The sequence below is a fragment of the Mobula birostris genome, chromosome 6 (assembly GCF_030028105.1).
Source record: "Mobula birostris isolate sMobBir1 chromosome 6, sMobBir1.hap1, whole genome shotgun sequence".
In the NCBI taxonomy this organism is placed as follows: domain Eukaryota; kingdom Metazoa; phylum Chordata; class Chondrichthyes; order Myliobatiformes; family Myliobatidae; genus Mobula; species Mobula birostris.
The window spans coordinates 149,340,238-149,364,847 of NC_092375.1; the positions used below are offsets into that span (position 1 = coordinate 149,340,238).

The 24,610-nt window shown below is 41.3% G+C and overlaps 1 protein-coding gene across 5 annotated transcripts in view; it reads left to right on the forward strand.

The window, feature by feature from the left end:
• Positions 1–24,610, forward strand: part of satb2 (SATB homeobox 2) — a 217,770-nt gene that overhangs the window by 180,741 nt on the left and 12,419 nt on the right. For all 5 annotated transcript variants that reach the window (XM_072261606.1, XM_072261603.1, XM_072261608.1 and 2 more), the window contains one exon: positions 12,929–13,036. In XM_072261606.1, coding sequence (XP_072117707.1) covers positions 12,929–13,036 — 108 coding nt within the window. The remainder of the gene's footprint in view (positions 1–12,928; positions 13,037–24,610) is intronic.

The following is a 24,610-nucleotide window of genomic DNA, read 5'->3' on the forward strand; positions in this document are numbered from 1 at the left end:
CCAGCAGAGTCCCAGAGCAACTTCCACCAAACAAACAGGATGCGATCAAGCTCCAGGAGTCAGGTACTTCAAGCACCAATCGGGACTTCCTAGAGTGGTGGAAGTGGGATAGTATTGGCGCAGCATGCGAGCTAAAATGCCGGGGTTGCCCTGCGGAAACTGCCAGCCGGGCGGCAAAGGAATGACTCTTGCTGAGGAGAGGGAACTTGAAGTTATAAGAAGAGGCCTGACCTATGTCACAAGTGACCGCCACAGCAAGGAACCACATTGGCACGCCAGATATCCTTGGTTAGAAGATCCAGCTTCCTCGCCAAACAATAAAAGAACAGTTGAGGCTACTTTTCTCAGGACAGAAAAGCAACTAGCCAAAGAACCCGAGTGGAAAGCTGCCTACAATGCTCAAGTGCATGACATGGTCGATCGAAGGGCTGCAATGAACTTGTCCAAAGACACGGTCATCAACTGGAATGGGCCAGTCTGGTACATGAGTCACCTTATTGCTCCGGACCCGCACTCTGTCACACCCCCAGTGAGACTCGTGTGGAACAGCAGCCAAAAGTTCAGAGGCATGAGCTTGAACGACCTGCTAATGAAAGGTCCAGATGTCCTCAACCAGATTCGCACTGTCCTACTCAGATTTAGGGGTGGAGTATACACTGCTCTGGGTGACATAAAAAAGATGTACAATTCGGTTTGGTTGGAAGACTGAGAAGTGCACCTGCATAGATTCCTCTGGCGAGACTCCGAGGATGAGGAGCTGGGGGAATATGCAATCACAAGAGTGAACATCAGAGATAAACCAGCAGGGTGCGTTGTGAAGCTAGCAATGCGTGAAACTGCTAACTTCCCTCCTTTCACCCACCTCAAAGAGAAGTGACAGGTGCTCCAACACAACAGCTACGTTGATGACATTCTCACATCCCACAACAACCTTGACCAGCTGAAATCCATCACAGCAAATGTGGAGCAGATCCTGAAGACCGGAAGTTTTGAGCTCAAGCCTTGAGTCTCTTCTGGGCAAAGTGGGAGGAAAGAGTGTAATGACAAGCTGGAGAAGTCCAAGGCAGAAACCATGGTCTTGCCAAACCAAATGTGCGATGATAACAACAAGGCACTTGGCCTGGGCTACATAGTAGAAGAGGACAAGCTCCATGTCATGATTGCAATCAATTTCTCGAAGAGAAAGAAAAAACCGAGACTTAGCCAAGACCTTCTACAAGAGCAAATCAGAGACCAGACGCCAAACCCCCTGACATGAAGAGAACTGCTCAGCCAAGTATTAGGGCTGTATGGCCCAGTTGGCCTGGTAACTCCTGCTAAGCAGAAGGGAGCTATTCTGGTATGAAGGGCATTCCAAGAATATGAAGGGCGAAAGGTATACAGTCAAAGACACATGGGACATAGCACTCTCAGATGGCCTTGGGGAGGATGCAATTAAGCTCTTCTAGGTGTACATTCAACTTGGCAAGGTAAAGTTCACCAGTGCACTGACTCCCCCATGCTTCACTGAAGAACCCTGGGCAATCACGTTCTCTGATGGAAGCGAGCACGCCTATGGAGCAGTGATGTACCTAAGGTGGAACTCGGACCAGGGCTCAATCATCAGGCTGGTGGAATCTAAAGCCAAATTAACTCCCTTGGATCACAAAGGTGATGCTGTCAAAGCAGAGATGTGTGGAGCAGTGTTTGCCTCACGCCTGAGAAAGTACTTTGAGCTGCATAGCTGAATCCAAGTTGGGAGGTGGTACCATTTCATTGATAGCCAAACAGTCCTTGGTGCAGTACAGTGAAAAAGCTATGGCTATCAAACATTCTTTGCAAATAGGATCGGAGAGGTTCAAAACAGCACAGGGATCCAGGACTGGCAGTGGATTCCTGGTCCACAAAATATTGCTGATGTAATCACCAGAGGAGCCAGCCCTCAAGACCTGGATGAAGACTCAGAGTGGCAAAATGGGCCAAAGTTTTTGAGTTTGCCAGTGAATGAGTGGCCAATGAAATCAGCCAAAGAACTAGCAGCCACTGCCAGGGAAAGCATCAACAAGTTGCAAAAGAAGGCATTTGTTGTTGCTTTGACAAGGGCCAAGGCAAAAAAACAAGAACCGGCACAGAAGCAGTACCAGGACAAAACAGAACAACGGAGACCACCTGCAGCGTCAGTCATCCGAAGCCTTGTGGACATCAAGCGGTTCAGTGTTCTAACTCAACTAGTCAAAACAGTTGCATGGATCTGGAGAGCAGCAAAAAAGTTCATTGGACAACATCAAGCCGTGGATAGTCCAAAGTGGGAGACAGTTTCTTTGGCAGGAGTCATCTCAGTAAGGGAACGAGGAGATGCTCTAAGAGACATTTTTCTAGCAGCACAGGAGGGCGCAACCTTCCCAAGCACCACTACAGACAGCCCGGTAGTCTACAAAAACCAAGACTCTGGGCTGTTGGTTTGCAGTGGCCAAGTGCAAATCTTCAAAGAAGATCAAGTTGGTATCCCCATCTTGCCCTATGATGCCTGGGTGTCCACTCTGTTAACTCGGGAGGCCCACAATGAGAGTCATGATGGAGTGGCCGAAACCTTGCTCAAGATGAGAAGAGAGGCATGGGTCATAGGGGGAAGGAAAATTGCCCAAAAAGTTGTCGATGGCTGCATGCTCTGCAGGAAGGCAAAAGCAAGGAAATGTCAACAAGTAGTGGGTGACTTGCCACCAGAAAGAACTGAACCTGCTGCATCATTCCAGTTCACAACGGTGGCCCTATTCCGACCCTACCAAGTAAAAGATGACATCAAGAAAAGAGTAACACTGAAAATATGGGGAGTGGTCTTTCGCTGCATGGCCAGCAGAGCCATCCACACAGAGTTGGTAAACACCCTATCAACTGAAGGGTTCCTGATGGCTTATCAAAGGTTCACAGCAATCGGGGACATCCAAGAAAGATCTGGTCAGATCCAGGCACCAACTTCATTGGAGAAAAACCATTCTTGGAGGAGCTGTACAAATTCTGGGATGACCTGAATGAAGCAGCCCTGCAGGAAACCGCGGCAAAACATGGAACGGAGTGGATGTGGAAAATCCATCCGCCTGATTCTCCACACAGGAATGATGTTGCAGAAGCCCCTGTACACATTGTAAAGAGAGCATCCAGGGTCTTGGGAAAGAGACTGGGCTCAGTTGCAGCGAGTTCCAGATAACTCTTCACATAGCAGCCAACCTTGCCAATGAGCGCCCAATTGACGCCAGGGTACAGAGCCGGGAAGACTCTATTCAGTATGCCACATCCAACACTCTTCTACTCGATCGAGCATCTCAAAGTGGGGATTTCAAAACCTTTGACTTTTCCAGCTACCCCTACAAAAGATTGCGAGCAATGCAGTCAGAGGTGACCAAGTTGACAGTCACAGATTTTTAATATCACAATGCCTGTATTTAGTATCTATTCTTTATTGCCTCTGAGGAGAGAGTATGGTCAAATACACTGTCAAGTTTTTCGCTCATATTTCCTCCCATCCCTTTTTTCCTATCCTGTTTGTCCTTAAAACCTAAAACATCCTTAACTTTTGCTGAGATTCATCAAATGTCACCTCTGTTCTCACATGAGTATGATCTTTCCAGCATTTTCTGATTTGTTGTTATTTACAGTATTTTGCTTTTGTTTATAAAATACAGATTGAGGCCTATTTGTTGCATGGTGCTCTTGTGTGGAGTAGACTATCTTAATGAAGGATGTTAAGGCTGCTGATTAATTAAAATAGTACTGGTGGAAAGGGAGTTCTGATGGAGGAGCTGGCATTGTTCTTAGAAAAGAGAAGTTCAAACTTGCGAGCAGCTTTGTTAAAGTATGGTGGATATTGCTAAACAATTTAGAAATTACTCAAGGAAAATGTTTAATGCAATGAGCTATTATATACAGATTCTCTTTGTACGGTGAAGTATTACATACCTCACTTAACCCAGGACTATCAGGCAAGTGTGTCTGCTTATAAGAGCAATCACTGTCAAAAGATTGTAAATACAGTGTCAGAATAACAACCTGACACATTTTCATAAGGTAGGAAATAGTAAATCACCAATCTTAAGTAGTGTTTCCTAACTCAGGCATCACAGTGTAGTTAACGCTGATTCTGTATGAGCAAAAGAGCGTTGGATAAATGCTTGAAGAAAAAAATAATTTGCAGGTTCAAGGCGAGTGATACTAATTGGATAGCTCTGCTGAAAATGTGATGGATAAATTGACTTCATTCTATGCTGGGTCATTTAATAATTAGCAAACAGTAAGATACCATAAACAAGAGACAGTTTGCAGATGCTGGAAATCCACGCAACACAACAAAATGCTGGGGAAACTCAGCAGGCCAGGCAGCATCTATGAAAAGCAGTATTTTTGACATTTCTGTTTGAGAGCCTTCATCAGGACTGGGGGGAAAAGATGACGAGTCAGAGTGAGAAAGTTGGGGGAGGGGATAAAGAAACACAAGGTGAAACTGGAGGGGGGAGAAATGAAGTAAAGAGCAGGGAAGTTGATTGGTGAAAGAGGTACAGGGCTGAAGAAGGGGGTATCTGATAGGAGAGGACAGAAGGCCATGGAAGAAAGAAAAGGAGGAGGAGCATTGGGGGAGGTGATGGACAGGTAAGGAGATATGGTGAGAGAGCGAAATGGGAATGGTGAGGGGGGATGTGGATCACGTGCAGACAGAAGAGATTTAACATCATGTTCAGTACAGACATTGTGGGAAAAAAGGCCTATTCCTGGCAGTATTGTTCTATGTTCCATGACTTCAATGAGTACAACTACATCTTTGCAGTTGCATCTCTTTAGCTAGTGTGTTATGTGGCTGCATTTGATGACCCAGTTTTACTGTAGCCTTTGAGTCACAAGCAACATGCATTAACTAGGATGAGCTATAAATATAGAACCAAATTTATTTTTTGGAAACATTTGATACCGTCAATTATCATTTGCAGGACTTGTAGTAATAAGGCTGATTTAAACTAAAAATTAGGAAATGTACAATAATTTTCAGAACATAGAAGATAGAAAAGGTACAGACAGGCCACCTTCTCTGCCTTGCTCCTATCTGCCTGCATATGGTCTGTGTCCCGCTATTCTCTGCTTGTTCATTGTGTCTGTCTTAGTACATCTTAACGGCTGCTGTCCTGTCTGCTTCCACCACTCTCTTGGCAACATGTTTCAGGCTCCACAATGCTCCCTGAAAAAAAAACTTGCCTCACAAATAGCCTTTAAACTTCACTCTCTCACCCTAAATCTATGCCTTGTAGTTTTTGGCATTTCCAACTTGGACAAAAAGAGGGCAATAACCCTATTGATGCTTTTCATAACTTTATCATCATCACCATCATCAGGTGCCATGCCCATTTTGAGCTTTGACTGCCATGGCCACACCCTCCTGTTTCCAGTCAAGTGGATCAATTCATTGGTACCCATTTCCAGTTCTCTGGCTGCTGTCTCCATCATCATTTGTCTTTGTCTTCCTCTTGCTTTCTTTCCTTCAATCTTTCCCATAATTACCATGCATTCTAACTCCTGTTTCCTAATCACATGTCCAATGAAGTTACGTTGCCTTTTCATGATCTCATACATTATTTCTCTTTTTGCGCTTGCTCTGTTCATGACATCCTCGTTAGATATTCGTTTCGTCCATGATATTCTTTGTATCCTCCTCAAAAACCAAATCTCTGCTGCTACAATTCGTTTCCTCATGTTACTAGATATTGTCCAACATTCTGAGCCATATAACATAACTGGATAAATGTAACATTTCAGTACTCTGAGGTGGGTTGTCATGCCTAGTTTAGTATTGGTCAGTATACTCTTCATTCTCATAAAGGTCTTTTGCCATCCCTATTCTTCTTTTGATGTCCATGTCACACCTGCCATCTGATGTCACCCAGCTTCCTAAGTAGCAAAAGTTCTGTACTTCTGTTATGTCTTCCCCGTCTATTCTCAGCCTGCAGATAGGATTCTCCTTTCTGGATATCACCATACATTCTGTTTTTTTGCAATTGATAGATAGACCCATTTTTGCACTTTCTTCAACAATTATATCAATTAAGTTTTGTAGTTCTTCCTCCGTACTTGCAATTAACACAGTGTCATCTGCATATCTGAAATTATTGATGATTTCACCGCCAACTTTGATTCATTCCCAAGATACCTTTTATTTTTTGTAATATTATTTCACTGTACACATCAAATGAATCACGGGAGAAAACACACCCTTGTCCAACGCCTCTCTTGATTTTAATAAACTGACTCACTTCTCCATCTATTCTTACAGCAGCAGTTTGTTCCCAGTATAGATTTCTGATTAGGTGGAGGTCTTCGAATCTAGATCTAGAGATTCCTGTAATATTTCAAATAACCTATTGTGCTTCACTTTATCAAATGCTTTTGTGTAGTCGATAAAACAAACAAATCTTTTTGCACTTGAATAGCTCGTTCTGACAGTATCCATAACATCAATATCACATTTCTTGTACCTTTGTCTTTCACAAAACCACATTGTTCTTTACCTATTTCAGCTTGTATCTTACTTTTTGCTCCTGTCATCAAAATTCTTAGAAGTATCTTGGTGATATGACTCATTAAACTTATGGTCCTATGTAATTCACATTCTATTGCTCCAGGTTTCTTAGTAAGAGTGATAAATACTGATTTTTTCATCTCTTCTGGTATTATTCCAGTCTCATAAATTTCATTGATTAAATCAGTAAGTTTTTCAATTCCGTAATCTTCAAGGGCGATAATTTGTTCTATTACTAATTCATCAGGACCTGCTGCCTTTCCTTTCTTCATCTTAGTTATTGCATTACGAACTTCAGATTTTAAAATACTTGGACCTTCAATGTTTTTCTTAATTCCTGGTTTTTTGCCTCGATCATCTTCAAACAATTCCTAAATATACTCAGTCCATCTGTTCATAATCTCATCTCTTTCCATGATAATGGTACCGTCCTTTGCTTTCAAACATCCACCTGAAGAACAAAGGAGCTTTTTACCAGTGATATTCTTGATTTGTTGATGTAACCTTTTTGGATCAGCAGTAGGGATTCTTTCTATTTGCTCACAATCCTGGTTTAACCATTCTTCTTTGGCTTTTTGACATAAGCTTTTAACCTTTTTATCTAAGAACTTATATTCTATAGGATTTGCTTTCTTCCGTCTCCTTTCTTCCATTAGATTTTTGATTTCATCTGTCGTCCATTTATTCTTTGTGCTTTTTTCTTATTTAGGAATCATTACTTTGCTGATTCTACCAAGGCATCCTTTAGAGAGTTAAATTTCATTTCTACATGATTGCTATCATCTTCAACAGATTCTGTTTCCAGATTTTGAAATCTATTCCTTACTTCAATTGTAAATATTTGTCTTAAGTTTTCTTCTTTAATTAATTGCAAGTAATCAAGGGATTGTTCAGGTTTTTGCTTCTTTCGTTTTTTAAGTTTTACTTTTACGTGACATACTACTGGGTTATGGTCACTATTACAGTCTGCACCTGGATATGTTTTGCATTGAGTCACTGAGTTTCTAAGTCCTTGGTTTATGGTAATAAAGTCAATTTGATTTCTAGTGTTATCACCTGGACTTTTCCAGATCCACAAGCATCTTGGATGGTTTTTAAAGTAGGTATTCATAATGACCTGATTATTCATCTTGCACCATTCTACCCATTTCTCACCTCTTTCATTTCTTTCCCCTAGTCCAAATTTTCCTATGGTATTTCCATCAGCACCTTGTCCTACTTTAGCATTTAGATCTCCCATGACAATAACAATAACAATAGTGAAGTTCGTTGGACAGGTGCTGGATGGAACATGTCAGATTAGAAACAAAACACTAGTTTATTCTTGTGGAACATCCCATACTAATGGAGTAGGAATTCTAATGGCTGAAAACATGGCAAAAAGTGTTTTAAGACATTGGGCAATATCGGAAAGAGTGTTCCTTGTTAGATTCAGAGGACAACCATTTGATTTAGCAATTATACAGGTATATGCACCAACTACAGATGGAACAAATGAAGATACAGATAAATTCTATGAAGAGCTTGAACAAGCAAAGAAGGGATGTAAATCGCAATATAGTGTTATTGTCATAACTTTATATATTGCTAATAAGCCTCTTTATCCTCCAGTGCTGCAGAGTAAACAATCGAAGTTCAATTTAAACTCTTTTATAGTTAATACTTTCTAATCCAGGCAACATCCTGGTGAACACCTTTGCACCAAGGGAAATGTCAACTTGATTTAAAAATTCTTATCCTGTTCCCTTAAACCTCACAGACTCACCTCTGTGGCCCAGTGTCCAAACCTCTAAGGTCTTTGCTCTCCTCCATTTCTACCCTTAAGGTTATCCGTACTTATTGCTAGTCAACTGATTACTAACTAGAAAAAGTATTAAGTCTTTCATCAAAATTGTCTGTGCAATAGATATCTAAAATCAGATTTATATCACTCCACCACCCCTGTGTTGTAAATAGCAAGTCTGCTGCTTTTGTTACAAACTGGGCCTTCACGTTATCTCTCCCATCTTTATGGTAAGGTCGCAATCTGGTTATAATTTTAATGACAGCATTCACCACAATAAACCAATAGATGAGAAAGAGAGATGTGTCCAGTTCTGATGAAGGATCTCGGCACGAAACATCAACTCTTTACTCTTTTTCATAGATGCTGCTTGGCCTGCAGAGTTCCTCCAACATTGTGCGTGTGTAATAAATAAAAGATCAGATGATGAGCCATCGTTCAGCTTCATTGACAAGAGCTATGTCACCTTAGATTAGATTAGCTTTATTCATCAAAAGTACGTTGAAACATACTGTGAAATTAAACCAGCAAGGATACATACTTTGATAATAAACGTACTGTGAATCTTTGATGGTGCTGGGCAGCCTGTTGGCATTGCCATTCTTCTGGCTCCAATGTAGCAAGCCCGGAACTCACTAACCCTAACCGTATGTCTTTAGGAGGAAACTAGAGCACCCTGAGGAAACGCATGGAGTCACGGACAGGATGTACCAACTGCTTAAGGCAACAGCGGGAATTGAACTCTCACCGGTGATTGCTGTGCTGTAATAGCATGACGCTAACCACCATGCTACTGTGCAAAACCCAATTATAAATAATTTTGTTAATTCTAATCAATTGTAAATAATTTTTAATTGTAATAAATTATTTACTTGAAAAAAAGTGATGGAATTAATTTTGTAAAAACTTGCTGAGGCCTGAACTTGATATGTGGAGAAAGCATTTCAAGGGTACTGTACTGTTGTTCTATGTTCTAGTACTGCTGAAGTGTTGAACAGGAGTAGGCCAGGTTGACCCCAGAGCAGCTCCTGGCCAAGTTCAGCCATGGATGATCAGAGCCTGAGCTACAATGAATGCATTTCACTCCATATCAGTCAATACCTTCACCTAACAAAATGTCACGTTATTTCAGTCTTGACAATCTCCGAATATCCATGGTATTCCAGCAACTAGTTTGTTTCAGCAAGTGTAGATTACAAAGTGGGAGTGTAAATTGAATCATATTATCTTAGAATATATTTCACATCCATGTGAACCCAACCCTATTCTTACAGAAATACTGTTTATTTTGATTGCTTTGTTCTCGGGTATGGTGTTGTTGCAAGCTCTTATTTATTCTCTGTCCTTACTTTCTATAAAGTAACCTTCTGTAAGGCAGTGGAGCACTGCAATGTTTGTGATGATGGTGCTCTTATACTGTTCAATAGCAGTTCTCAGGATATTGTCACAGTTGTAATGAAGGAATGATGTATGTCCGAGTCAGCACGGTGTGTGAGTTGGAGCTAATAGCGTTCCCATCATATCAATACTCTTGCCATTCTTAGAAGAGTTTTCTCTTTGTTAAAATGTTATGTTTCCTCTTTTAAAGTAAGCATTAGGAGTTTCTGTTATTATTAGCACACGGGCTATTGGAAATGGAACATCAAATGTTGTTAGACCTTAAGCTTAGTGAGTTCTGAGTAATTTTTTACGGAAGTTTATTTGCGAGCATTTCTTTAAATGTAGCAATAACATCTATTCACTGAGTGTGCAATCTTTGTACTTTGGTGCAGATCTTCTGTCCAATTGCACGTTAAAACATATTTAGGTAATTTCATGGATAGGAAAGGTTTGGGGGCTATGAGCCAAATGTGCGGAGGTGGGGCTAGCTCAAGTAGACAACTAGGTTGATGTGGACCTGTTTGGACAAAGGCCCTGTTTCCATTCTGTGTAACTCCGCGCAGCGATTCTATTACAGGTCACTCATATAAATGTATTTTGTGTCCCAGTATCCTGCAGTCCATCTTCTACTGCCCAGTGCCCAGTTAAACAATATCATGCTCTGGGATTGTAACAGTCAACCAGTGCGCCACATAGCAATATACAACATTATGTCGGTAACTTGCTGTGTAAAGCTTTATGAATAATAATTTAATGAAATAAGGAAATCTTTGAATCAATCAGTAGTTAATTTTCCCTAATGTGCGTTAGCTCAGTTTTTACAGTGAATTTGATGTACAATAGAATATTATAAAGACATACCTTCTTAACTAAAAGAATATTGAATATTAACTTTTTCTCTCTTCATTGATGCTGCTCAAACTGCTGAGTATTTCCAGTATTTGTTTTTATTTCAGCTTCCAGCATTTGGTGTAGCTTGAGTTTGGATTGTTAACTCTATTAATATGAATTCACTAGACTGGCTAAGTTAGCCAGATGAAGCTCTTCTGTTACTGTTTGCTAAGGAGCAATTTCACTGCTATTTAAAAAAGTTCGTGTGTGTGTGTGTGTGTGTGATGTGTGAGAGAAAGAGGGAGAAATATGTGGTTCGTTCAAGGTTCATATATGTCCCTATATACAACCCTGAGATTCATTTTTTGCAGGCATACACAGTAAGTCCATGAAACACAAACAGAATCAATGAAAGACCTCACCTAATAGGACGGGCAAACAATCAATCTGCAAAAGACAACAAACTGCAAATACTAAAAGAAAAACAATAATGACAATAATATTATGGATCTATTTTCATCAACAAAAACAGGAATCAGCAGTCTGTGCACGTATATGTAATTCTGATAAGAAGTATACACCACTAAACTTAAATGAGAGCACAACCCAGAAAAATGAAGACATTATCATTATTGAAGGAAAAAGTCAACCAATGGAAGAACATGACTCTCCATGGAAGATATCTCCATGATCTGAGCAGATTAGATGCCAACAAGGAAGCGTCGAATGCCTAGTTCAGAGTTGGAGACCTCTTCCCCAAAACAGAACGGTTCCTTGTGGCAATACAGGACCGGGTGGTTAACACAAAAAATATCAAAAATATATAATAAAAGACCAACAGATTCAAGATGATAAATGTAGAAAATGTCAAGAAAAAACAGAAGCAACCCAACACATTACAGGATCCTGTAGAAGTTTAACACAATCTGATTACCTACACAAGCTCAATCAAGTTGCAAACATCATTCATCAAAAACTTGCTTTAAAATACAAAATCATCAAAGAAATCATACCTTACTATAAATACAAGCCCGATCCAGCTTTAGAGTCAGAATATCACAAATTATATTATGACCAATCAGTCATTACAAATAGGACAATCCATAATAACCCTCTGGATATAATAATATAGGATAAACAAGCAAGAACAACTTACTTAATATTATAGCCATTCCAACCACACATAACTTATAGAAAAATGAAAATAAACGAAAAATGCCGGAAATATGCTGAATTAGAAAAGGAAACTGAAAGACTTTATCTCATGTACAAGGTATACATTGTTCCGATAGTAATATCCACAACTGATGCCACCCCAAAGGCACTACACAATAGCATTAAACAATTTGGGCAACACAGTAATATCCATGTAAATCTTCAGAAAGCCACAATACTAAACACCACTAGAATAGTTCAAAAGTTCCCAGCAATTGACAAATGATCATCTTGGATGTGCCCATACCTCAAGTTTTACCAGCTTTAGCTAAGAAAAATAAATAAATAAATAAGCAATAAATATCAAGAACTTGACATGAAGAGTCCTTGAATGGGAATCCATAGTTTGTAGGAGCAACTCAGTGATGGGGTTTTGTGAAGTTATCCCCTCTGGTTGATGGGCCCGATGGTTACGGGTAATAACTGTTCCTGAAGCTGGTGGTATGGGTCCTGAGGCTCCTGTACCTTCTTCCTGATGGCAGCAAGGAGAAGAGAGCATGACCTGGATGTTGGAGATCCTCAATGATGGATGCTGCTTTCTCGTGACTTCACTCTGTGTAGATGTCTCAATGGAGGCCAGGGCTTTACCCATGATGGACTGGGCCATAGCAACTACTTCTGTAGGCTTTTCCATTCAAGAGTATTGGTGTTTCTATACCACGCCTTGCTGCAATCAGTCAATATATCTTCACCATATATCTATAGATCAGGCAACCTGCTGATTGGAGCAGGAAGAGTGGTGAGATGGGTGTGTGGAAGATATCTTTCACAGGGAATACAAAGGAAAGTACTTTTTACAGAAAAAAAGGGTGACAGGTGAGCATATAAATATTCTCACTGTCACTGTCAATTACAACAAATCATTGGCATAATTGATTCCTCATGATAACCCTGGATTATTAAATCTGTTTATTAAATTCATTGTGCACTTCAAAAGCAGACACCTTGTCCGTTAGCCCATTTCCTTTTTTCTGCATGAAGTGAAAGTCTGGTTTGATGAGGCGATGAAATTGCTGATGTATCAGGTAATGGTTTTACTTTGAAGGTACATTGAGATAAGAGGACCACTTCTGCTGGCTGACAGTGTTAAATTTTGCCTGTTCCCAATCAGCCACCTGGTGGGTCTCCTCATGAAGCTGTTGTCAACTCAAGGGTAAATCCTGGCCTTCTGTTTCCTTCTGTAGCAAACCCACATTAGATCTTCTGAGCATGGAGTGCCATTGGGATCAGCGGTCATAAGGGAGTCAGTGACCCATTCACCCACGCTCCCAGCTGAAGGAGGATGCTTAAAGGTGAGCCGTTTTGTGTTGGGAAAGAGAGGGTTGACATTAATGCACATTGGAATATTGGTTTATTATCATTATCATGTGTAGTAAGAAACCATGATAAAGCTTGTTTGCACACCATTCAGGCAGGTCATGCCATACCCAAATACGTTGAGGTGGTAAAAAAGGGAACAAAATGCAGAATATCATGTTGCAGCTACAGAGAAAGTGCAGTGCAGTTAGACAGATGAAGTGCAAGGGCATTAACGTGGTAAACTGGGAAATCAAGAATTTATCTTCAGAGTATGAGAGGTTCACTCAAGAATCTAGTTACAGTGGGATTGAAGCTCTCCTTGAGTCTAGTGCTATGCACTTTCAAACGTTTGTATCTTCTGGCCAGTGGAGAGGGGAGAAGAGCAAATAATAGGATAGGAGGGATCGTTGATTGTGTTAGCTACTTCCCCAAGGCAGCAGGAAGTGTAGACAGGGTCAATGGAGGGGAGGCTGGCTGGCGAGATATGCTGGATCTCTGTAAATGAACAAAAATGAATCACCAGATTAAGGTTTTAAATCATTACAATAGCTGCATCAGTGAATGAATGGATTGCTCACAAGTAGACAGAGAAAAAGACAGTCTTATTTGAAGTAGTATGGGTACAACTGTTAGTGTCCTTGGTCCCCACCTCATATGGAGGCAGACAACCGTGTGATACAGTATGCAACGGCTCTGCTTCCTGAATCTTGACTACAAAGCACAGCTGTAAATTAGCAAAGCGTTCCAGTAAAACAAGGCTGCAAACAGCAATGGTGAAATCTAGAATTTCACATATATGAGAGTAACAATTGTGTTCTTTGCTGGCTCAGGCAAACCAGTTACATTTCTAACACTCGCGCAGTAATTTTATTTTGTTAATCAATGGTTGATTCCTTATGCAGGTGATGGTCCTGGGTCTGTTCTCCTAACTTCCACTTACCAAAGTCACTTCACTGAAAACACAGAGCAAAAATAGCTCTTAAAATTAGCAAGCGGAAGTCGTGAAGAAATAAAAGACTCTAGTTAGGCCACAGGTGAAATACTGTGTGCTGTTCTGATTGCCACACTATAAGCAGGGTAGATTTACACTGGAGAGGATGCAAAGGGGATTCACATGTTGCCTGGGATGGGGCATGTCAGTTTTGAGTAGAGGTTGGATAGGCTGTCTTTCTCTTGGAATGGAGAAGGCTGAAAGGGGATGTGATGGAGTATATGTAATTATAGAACATAGAATAGTACAGCACAGTACAGGCCCTTCGGCCCACAATGTTGTGCCGACCCTCAAACCCTGCCTCCCATATAAGCCCCCACCTTAGATTCCTCCATATACCTGTATAGTAGTCTCTTAAACTTCACTAGTGTATCTCCCTCCACCACTGACTCAGGCAGTGCATTCCACGTACCAACCACTCTCGTGAGTAAAAAACCTTCCTCTAATACCCTCCTTGAACTTCCCACCCCTTACCTTAAAGCCATGTCCTCTTGTATTGAGCAGTGATGCCCTGGGGAAGAGGCGCTGGCTATCCACTCTATCTATTCCTCTTATTATCTTGTACACCTCTATCATGTCTCCTCTCATCCTCCTTCTCTCCAAAGAGTAAAGCCCTAGCTCCCTTAATCTCTGATCATAATGCATACTTTCTAAACCAGGCAGCATCCTGGTAAATCTCCTCTGTACCCTTTCCAATGCTTCCACATCCTTCCTATAGTGAGACGACCAGAGCTGGACACAGTACTCCAAGTGTGGCCTAACCAGAGTTTTATAGAGCTGCATCATTACATCGCGACTCTTAAACTCTATCCCTCGACTTATGAAAGCTAACACCCCATAAGCTTTCTTAACTACCCTATCCACCTGCGAGGCAACTTCCAGGAATCTGTGGACATGTACCCCCAGATCCCTTTGCTCCTCCACACTACCAAGTATCCTGCCATTTACTTTGTACTCTGCCTTGGAGTTTGTCCTTCCAAAGTGTACCAGCTCACACTTCTCCGGGTTGAACTCCATCTGCCACTTCTCAGCCCACTTCTGCATCCTATCAATGTCTCTCTGCAATCTTTGAAAATCCTCTACACTATCTACAACACCACCAACCTTTGTGTCGTCTGCAAACTTGCCAACCCAGCCTTCTACCCCCACATCCAGTTCGTTAATAAATGAGGGGCATAGATGAGTAGATAGGAAGAAACATTTCTCCATAACAGTGGCAGTTAAAACTAGAGGGCATAGGTTTAATATGAATAGAAAGAATTGGAGGGGAAAAAATCACCCAGGGTATGGTTGCCACCAAGCATTCTGCCCGACGAATAAGTGAAGGAAAATATTCTCACAACATTTTAAAAAGTACCTGACAGGCACTTGAACTGCCTGTCAAGGAAGCTGTGAGTCAAGTACTGGTAAATAGAATGAATACTCGGAGGCTAGCATGAATAGAGTGGATTGATTGGTCTGCTTCTGTGCTGTGTGGCTCTACAATCCTATAATTTGCATTTCCATCATTGTCTTCAAAGCCCCTGAACATCCTGAAGCATTTAACAACCAGATCACTACTGTCTGAAGCATAGTCACTGTAAGGATAAAAACTGACAGGCAATGTGTGCACAGCAAGATAGGACAGGAATCAGCCTGGTCAGGAATTGCCTTCTTTTGTGATGTTGTTGGGTAGGGGAGATGTGTAAATGTTTTCCAAGACAGCGGGGGGATTGCACCTGCTCTCCATCGCACCAGTGCAGTGAAATCTTTTGCATCCACCTCAAAGAGCAGTTTCCTTCTTCCTCATAGGCACCCTGCTCCTCTGTCTGACATGAGGTCTCAAACGAAACAAAACTCCACAGAAAGTTACTAAAGGTCTTCAGTCGCAAATAAAGCTAAACTCTAAAATATTTACTAAAATAGTTACTAAAATATTTATGTCTATAACTGAAAATGTAACTTAAATTATCTTTTAAGTCAAATGTACTGGTCATCACAAATGGCATTTGAAATACAAATGCAATGTCAGCAGCTTTGGAACATCTTTTGCACTTTCAATCAGCCAGCATACAACAACATCAAATTAATAAAATTAACATTTTTAAAAATTTCATTATTTAATCCAGCTATATATTAAAGAAAATATTTAGTAATAAACAGCATGATACAGACTTGTGTGTAGTGAACCAGGTAATCTCTGGTGCTATTCTATGATGACATTGCTTCTGACAATTTCAGATACAATTGACTCACACTCCTGTTATTTGAATTATTCAGTTATTGTCACTTTTGGAATAACTGTGCATCCTATCTTTTGTCATTAGATATCCTCCATCTATTCACTCTCTTTTGGCCTTGTTATGAACCCAAAGTCTCCGAACCCCTTAATCCACTATTTGTGCATACTTCCAGTGCAAATAATTTTTTGAGCTGAGGACTGCAGGAAAGTATAAAATTAACAAATCCAGAAAAGTTAGAGGGGAAGCAAAATAGAAACAAGAAGGACAAGCAGGATGCATCACAACATACTGTTAGCTAAGACAAAATGGAATCCTCTGTAAATATCCTCACAATGAGAGGTTACGAAGAGGAGAGAACTGATCAGGAGGGTAAAGCAGAAATACTTATTTTATATTTGTACTGTATTTACCAAGGAATGGAATGGTGCCACATTTAATAAAGAAGGGAGGCATAGGAAATAGATGGGGCAGATGAAATATTGGAATGACTGTCTATGTGAAAAGCGGATGTCATCTGGTCTGGGTATGATACATTCTACATCATTTGAGAACTGCGTGGAAATTAAAGTGTGGTTAACTAAGGCCTCCCAGTCTTTCCAAGAAGCAGGAATTGTAGCAGGAGACCAGACAATGACATATATTGGATCCTTCTTCAAAGTGAGGTGCGAGAAAAAAACTCAGCAACTATTTATCTGCCAGTTTAACTCCAGGAATGGGGAAGCATTTCTAAACAATCTTCAGGGAAAGTACAGTCTCTTAGAGAAGTCTACATTAGTAAAAATGATAAACAACAATAACACACGGAATTCTGCAGATGCTGTAAATCAAGAGCAATAAGCAAAATGCTGGAGAAACTGAACAGGTCAGGCAGCATCTATGGAGGGTAGTAAACAGTTGATGTCTTGGGCTGAGTCTTTCCATCAGGACTGGAAAGGAAAGGAGCAGAAGCCAGAGTAAGACGGTGAAGAGAGGAGAAGGAGTTCAAGCTGGCAGATGATAAGTGAAACCAGGTGAGACGGGAAGGTGGGTGAATGGGGAGAATGAAGTAAGAATTTAGGAAGTGACAGTGGAAGAGGCGAAGGGCTGAAGGAATATGATAGGAAAGGAGAGTGGATCATGTAAGGAGGAGAGGCTCCAGAGGAGTTTTATGGACAGGTGAGGAGAAGAAGAGGGCAGTTGTTCAAGGCAAGTTGTTTTTTCTGATTGAGCTTCCCAACAAGGTAACAGAGAATATTACTTAAGCTTATGTAGTAGTTGCCATATAAAAGCACTATCCTGTAAAGAGCTAGTTTAAAAAAAAATTAAAACCTATGAAAAACAATTGTCGGCAGCATGGATAAGAGGCTGGGTTACGGACATAAAGCACTCTCCCAGTACAGTAAATACAAAAGGGATTCCTTCATGTTTTGATCTAAATGGCGAACAGGCACAAAGGGAAGAGGAAGGACAGATTAGGGACCAGTCAGGTTATGCACTCATGGAGGCAAAGAGCAAAGCTGAAATACTTTTCAGGCTAGAGAGAGATAGATCATGACATTCCCAGGAGTCAGTGCTTTTGATTATATATCGATAGATCAGTGAGGTAATATTTTCCAAATTTGCTCATGGCCCGAAGGTTGGAAGTGTAGTAAACAATATGGAAGATAGTGTTAGTCTTCAAAATGATGAGATGTATGGGCACATGGCGGGTGAAAGCTAAAGAAGAGAAATGGTCTATTTTATAGGAAGGAGGAAGAGGGACAGCCTGCACTAAATGGGACAATTCTGGAGGAGTGCAGGAGCACTGGGATCTGGTTGTACACTTGCATAGTCATTGAAGATGGGTGAGAGGTTGAAGAAGTAGTTATAGCTGCATATATGTAGGCATAGTTCACAAAAGCAAAGAGGTTATATTTAAACTTTATAAAAGCATTGTTAGGCCTTGGCCAGCTAGCACTTTAGGAATACAACAAAGTTCTCCTAGAAAAATACCATGGTTGACGTCAATTATTCTTTTTGGGTCAATGGAAGTTGAGATTATTTGTTATAGTGGACAATACCTTAGCAAGTTTAGATGAGTTGAATGGAGACAAGAAAGGCCGAGGGCCCGCAATACAGATTTAAAGAGTGCAGTGTTGAGGATAAGGTTTGTTAAGCAGCACATAGTCTTCATCTGGAACACCTTGATTGCAAGTACTTTTTCAAAGGGAAATTAGATAAATATTTAAGGCAATGGAGGAAATGGTGAATAGGATTGATTGAATTTGTTGAGAAAAAGCTGACATGTACTCTTGAGTCAAATATCCTTCTTCACTGCTATAATGCAATGGCTCTGGCACAGCAAGCCATGAGATGCTCCATTCTAACACATTTGGGGCAATGACAGATCTAAAAAATATATTAACACTTGCCTAGATTTGCAAAAAAGAAGCATAAAATGGATGATGGTAAAGACTCAAGATTCACTCGAAATAAACACTCAAACGTCATGTAATGTACTTGGTTCTCTTGCATTACAAGGGCTGTGGCATAAATCCAAATCAATCCCATGTCAAAATGAAATAGTCATTTACATTTCTTATGGAAATGTATTCTATTTACACCAGATTCATTAGAAAGGATTAAACATAAACAATCCAATGATTGTAACTTTTAGATTTTAATTGAGCCACAAACGAGGTTTGAGTGGGTTAAACCATGCAACTGTTAGAAGTGAAACTGCACCAATCATGAACCACCACCAACCAACCAGACCACACATGTGGCAGGAACACGTGAGGCTGGGTTATGGGAGTCATATTGAAAATGTTTTATGATAGTACCCCCCCCAACTCTCCCCCCATCCAAGTTTAAAGCAAGAAGCCACCTGAATTTAATTTGAAGTTCAGCACTCATCACTTTGAAATCTCCTTTAAGAGAGAACAACCCCACCTGCAAAATAAAATTGGAAGCCACCCGCTGATTGTTCCTTATTTCATATATAAAATTCCATGGTAACCCACTTCGTATGAAAAGTAATCCAGATCACTGACACAATTCCAGTACATATTACAACTTCCCTAAATGTAATCATTCAATATCTTACTTCCTTCCCTGCGGGCATTTCACACATGGCTCCCAGCTGCTTTTAATTGTGGTTTTCAGCACATTATCCCCTTTATCTCATTTCTTTTCCCCTCTTATCTTTTTTCAATCAGTGTACTCCTGGTGCATTATTAGTTAAGGGTCACATTTCATTTTTACCAAATGGGTTTAGCGACTCATGTCTGTTGAAGGAGAAAATGTACAGCCCTCACCCTTCATTTGTCTCATGCATATATAAATAATTTCTTAACTATTACCACGCCCGCGATTTTGGGACAAATAAAATAAGAAGGGAATTTCACTCACAGTACGGCAGCTCTGCCTGAAAACAAAATGCACACAGAGTCTACACCAGGCTGAAGTCTTTGTCTTCAATTGCACAACACCTTCTCTCCACAATTTGAATAAATCCAATCTTGTGATGATCCCTCCAGGGTTTTAAATGCACTTATTGAATTGTTTTGGCAACACCCAATATTTTTGTTGATTACTTGAAGATGCAACTGGCATCCCTTTGTCTCCTGTTGGTAGTATGCCTCACTGCCGTCAGCACTAGATTTGAGAGAACTGTTTGACAACTGTTTAGCAAATTCAGTTGGAATCGCATCTAAATTTCTTGTTGAAACCCCAGTGCCTTTCAGAAAAAAGTCCTGAAACCAAATTGATTTATGTGATGTTCCACTGGATGTTGCAATCTCCCTCCTTTCTCCTTTCTACCAGAGAGTCCTGACCTCCAGTGTGTGAAGATTATGCCAATTATACACAAAAGAGTGAGAGAAAGAAGAGAAAACTTGCAGTCCACATACTGCCGTAGTGAAACCCCCATAACTTATCTTTATTCCCCAAGTATTAAGAGTTTCATCACAACAGTGAAAAATCCTGATGAGGCTGTGTCTGAGCTTATCCTCTTGTCACTAGAAAACAAGAGGAAATTACACAACCACTGCTGTTTGAAATCCAAAAGGAAAATACAGGGAAAAAACAGAAAAAACAACAAAAAAGGGAAAAAATCATTCCCATGGATAAGGCTTTCTTTGTGGGTAACGTGATGGATGTAGATTGCAGTTTTGGGCCAGGTTCTTGGGTGAATGAAGCACGTAATACAAGATCTTACACCATACATGTATGTGTTCTGTATTCATAAGTCAACTCACAGTACTCATCAGACGGCACATCTGATACAATCTGATGCAGAAAATAAATATGAATATCTTCCAAACTTAAGTGATTGATGCCTTTCTTGTGTTTCACTGGACCTTTGTGTACTGTGGCAGGGAAGGGCAGCGTGCAGCCAGGAGTCAGTTGTGGTAGTCATGGGTGTGGATTGTCAAACCCCAAAGGATGACTTACGTAGCTTCATCACGAATTTTTACGGACAATATGGTATGTGTGAAACAAGTCACACATCTGACTAATAACACTCTGTAAATCCTGTTCATTTCCGTGATAAGGTTGACACAAGAGATTCTGCCCATGCTGAAAAACTTGAGCGGTATGCACAAAATGCTGGAAAAAAACTCAGCAGGTCAAGCAGCATCTAAGGAGGGGAATGAACCGTTGACATTTGGGCTGAGAAGTTTCAACAGGACCTGCTGAATTGCTCCAGCATTTTTTGTATGTTGTTCTGTTGTAAGGCTCACTGGAAGGTGCTAGCCCTTGCTTGTATAAAGTTTGTTGGAATACCTAGCATTGTTGGAGATACACTCTGAAGAAATATGATTTTCTTCAGGACATCGGGAGATGATTGTCTTTGAGGACCTCGTACATTGTTACATTCAGATGTCCCGCTTCCTGGGATCCAATGTTGATATTTTCTTTCAATTTTGGCATTGTCTTTGAGGCATTAGCTTCCTGGGGTATAATGTTGATAGTTTTCTTTATGTCGTTATCTTGAGGGTGTGGTGCTTTCCTTTGCTTGGTTCACTTGGAGATCCTGGGTGTGGTTATTGAAGAGATCAACAGATTATCTTATTTCTTTAAATGTTGTCCGTTCTGTTGCTCAGAAGTTGCCCATGGAATTTTCAGAATGTCAACATTAATCATGCCCAACAGTAATAAAATGGCTGTGAAATAATGTTTCAGTCCCTGATTGAAGGAAAGCAATGCTGTAAATGCAAAACAATCCTCGTCTCTTGTGCTGATGTCCTGAAACTGCTAGCTGGTGCAATGGTTTTCTGAATGTTCTCAGGAATTCCCTGTTTAACCTCGTTGCTTCTCCATCACTCTTTCCTCTTTTAAACCAGATCATACCAGTTTAGTTTGAACAAGATTTTGCTTGTTTGCACCAATATTGGTCAAACACAGACAAGAAAACCTCCTGATCTCTGCCTACCGTTCTCTCTTGACTGATGAATCAGTGCTCCCTCATGTTGAACAACTCTTGGAAAAAGCGCTGAAGGGAGCATGGAATGTGCTGTGGCTGGGGAACTTCAGAGTCATCATCAAGTGGTTCGACAGGTCAAGCTAGATGAATCTTGGGCATGGCTAATCTGGGTTTGTGGCAGGTAGTGAGTGATCTATCATGAAGGATCAGCCAACTTGACCTCACTCCTACCAAGCTACCAGAGGCAAATGCTTTTATCCGTGATAGAATTGTGATCTGACCACCATTTAGTCCTTCCAGAGACAGAATCCTGTCGTCACACTGGGAATAGAATCCATTGTTTAGTGTTAAACTACAAATAAGTTAAATAGGAAGTACTCAAAATGGGTCCAACAGCTGAAAACTGGGCACCCATGAGGTACTGTGGACCATCAGGAATGACAGCCATCACCATTTGTGAGCTCCTGGCCTGGCATTTCTCTCACGCTGGCATGACGATCAAGCCAGGGATCAATCCTGGGTTAGAGAAGAGCGTAGAAGGTCATATTGAGAGCAGGACGAGGAACATTCCAATGATGATGTACCAGCCTAGTGAAGCTGCAGTATAGGTTAGATTACACGCTAAAAAACAAAAGCAGCATGAATAGATGGAGATAAATGGTTTCACAACTAGCAGATCAGTTCAGACCTGCCGCATCTAGTCCTGAATGGTGGTGGGCAACTAAACAGCTTACAGGTGAAAGAGGTTCCAAGAACATTCCCATCCTTATCAATAACAGGGCCCCAAAATGTGTGTGTGTTTAAAAAAAAAGGTGGAAGCATTTGCAACCATAAGGACCAAAGAGCTGAACTCTAAAGGTGAGGTGAGAATGGCTGTTCTTGACACCAAGGCAGCATTTGACCAATGTGACATCAAGGTGCCAGTATTTGAAGTCAATGGGCATCACCAGAGTCAAACTTTGGGCAAAAGGAAATGGTTATGGTTATTGGAGATTGATCATCTCTGTCTCAGGAGATCACGGCAGAAGTTCCTCTGGGTGATGTTCAAGGCACAACCATGGGCACCCAACTTCCATTTGCAAATTTTCAGTCACAAAGAAGCCCATAAATGCATACAGCGAGGCCAAGAGAAGATTCAGGAATGGCCTGATAAATGGAAAGTAATACTAGTGTCACAGAATTGTTAGACAATGGCTAAGGCAAACAGAGAGCATCTAATAATCTACCCTCTACATTCAATGCCATTTTGATCACAGATCCCCTCGCCATCAGTGCCTTTTGGGGGGAGGGGGGAGCGGCAGTCATTTATCTACCCCAACCACATAATTCCTGTGGCTATAAGAACGGTTCAGAGGCAAGGTAATGCAGCCAATGACTCACTTCCTGACACTCCAAAGCCGTTCTGTCATTTACCACCTACAAATCAGAACTGTAACGGATTGCTTTCCACTTGTCCAGATAATTGCAGCACCAACAGCCGCACAAGAAATTGACATAATCAAATCAAGTTTAATTATCATTCAGACCATACATGGATACAGTCAAAAGAGACAGCATTCCTCTGGGTCCCAGATGCATAATATACATTCAAAATAGCAAGACAGAGAAAAAAAAATGTTACACAAGAGAACACATGTATAGTCCAAATCCCAGAGCAACATGCAACTTGACGGTACAGCTCCTGGCGATCCAGCCTGTCCTTCCGGTCGAACACTGGAGAGCAGCACTGATGGGAGAGACCAACTCCGAAATGAGCACAGACTCCATGCTGCACTGCCTCCAGCATTGTCTCACCCGGGCTGCAGCAGCAGGCAAGCTTGCTACAACTGAGGCCACACGACTGCGTCGTCACCAGTCTCTCTACCAAACAAGGAAACAGGCCTGCAGCATCTCACATTATCAGTGTTCGACAGGGTCTTGTGATTGCAAGAGAAAGGTCCAAGACAGTCACTCATGGTTACACTGAACACTGCTTTTGTGCACCAACCACGATGTCTTTGAGTAGCGGGCAGCAGCACAGTCTACTCCTCCCAACCTTCTCCAGCCTGACCGCCGACTTCTCCTCCCAGCTGGCTGCTGGTTTCTCCTTCTCCCATCTGGTCGCCGGCTACTCGTTCTCCAATGCGTTTGCTGGCTTCTCCTTCTTCAGGCCGAGCGTCAGCTTCTCCTTCTCTGACTCATCCACTGGCTCCTTTGACACCCCGGGCAGCAGCTCCAAACAACAAACACACCATTGCTGTGGTAGGCCAGCTGAACCGGTTGATCTTGGAGTACAGTATAGTCTTACCATCACACAAAACCTATTTTAAAAAGAGGAGTGCACCTTTGGTTGGACCCCAAGAGGCCACTGTGTTCAAACGTGCCACCACCTTCCTGGAAATGAGGAGAAAGTAGCCTCCACCCTGGCACCATCTATCACTTTAAGCATAAGTTCCCACCGCTGCCGGCACACAGCGTGTACCATCCACAAAATGCATTGTGGCTATTCTGGCAGCATCTCCCAAACCTCTAACCTCAGTCGCCAAGGAAGGACAAGGGCTGGGGAACAGCAACTTCTTTCATCACGTCTTTCATTAGTATTAAATCTAAATCCTGCAATTCTTCCCTGCACCTTTGTCACTAAAATCCCCAGCCTACTCCCCCCCACCGCTGCCCCGACACACACGTACAAACACACTACAAGAGAAGATTCATCAGTGGTTCAGAAGGTATTTCCCCACCATCTTCTCAGGGCAATAAAGGAATGATAATAAATTTCAAACAAGAGAAGATCTGCAGATGCTAGAAATCAAAGCAACACACACAAAATGCTGAAGGAACTCAGCAGGTCAGGCAGCATCTATGGAAAAGAGTAAACAGTTGTCATTTCGGATCGAGGTCCTTCATCTGCACTGATGATGTGTCTGGGCCCAAAATATTGACTGATTCCTCTAGGACAATAAATTTGTCTTGTCTGCAATGTCCAGAT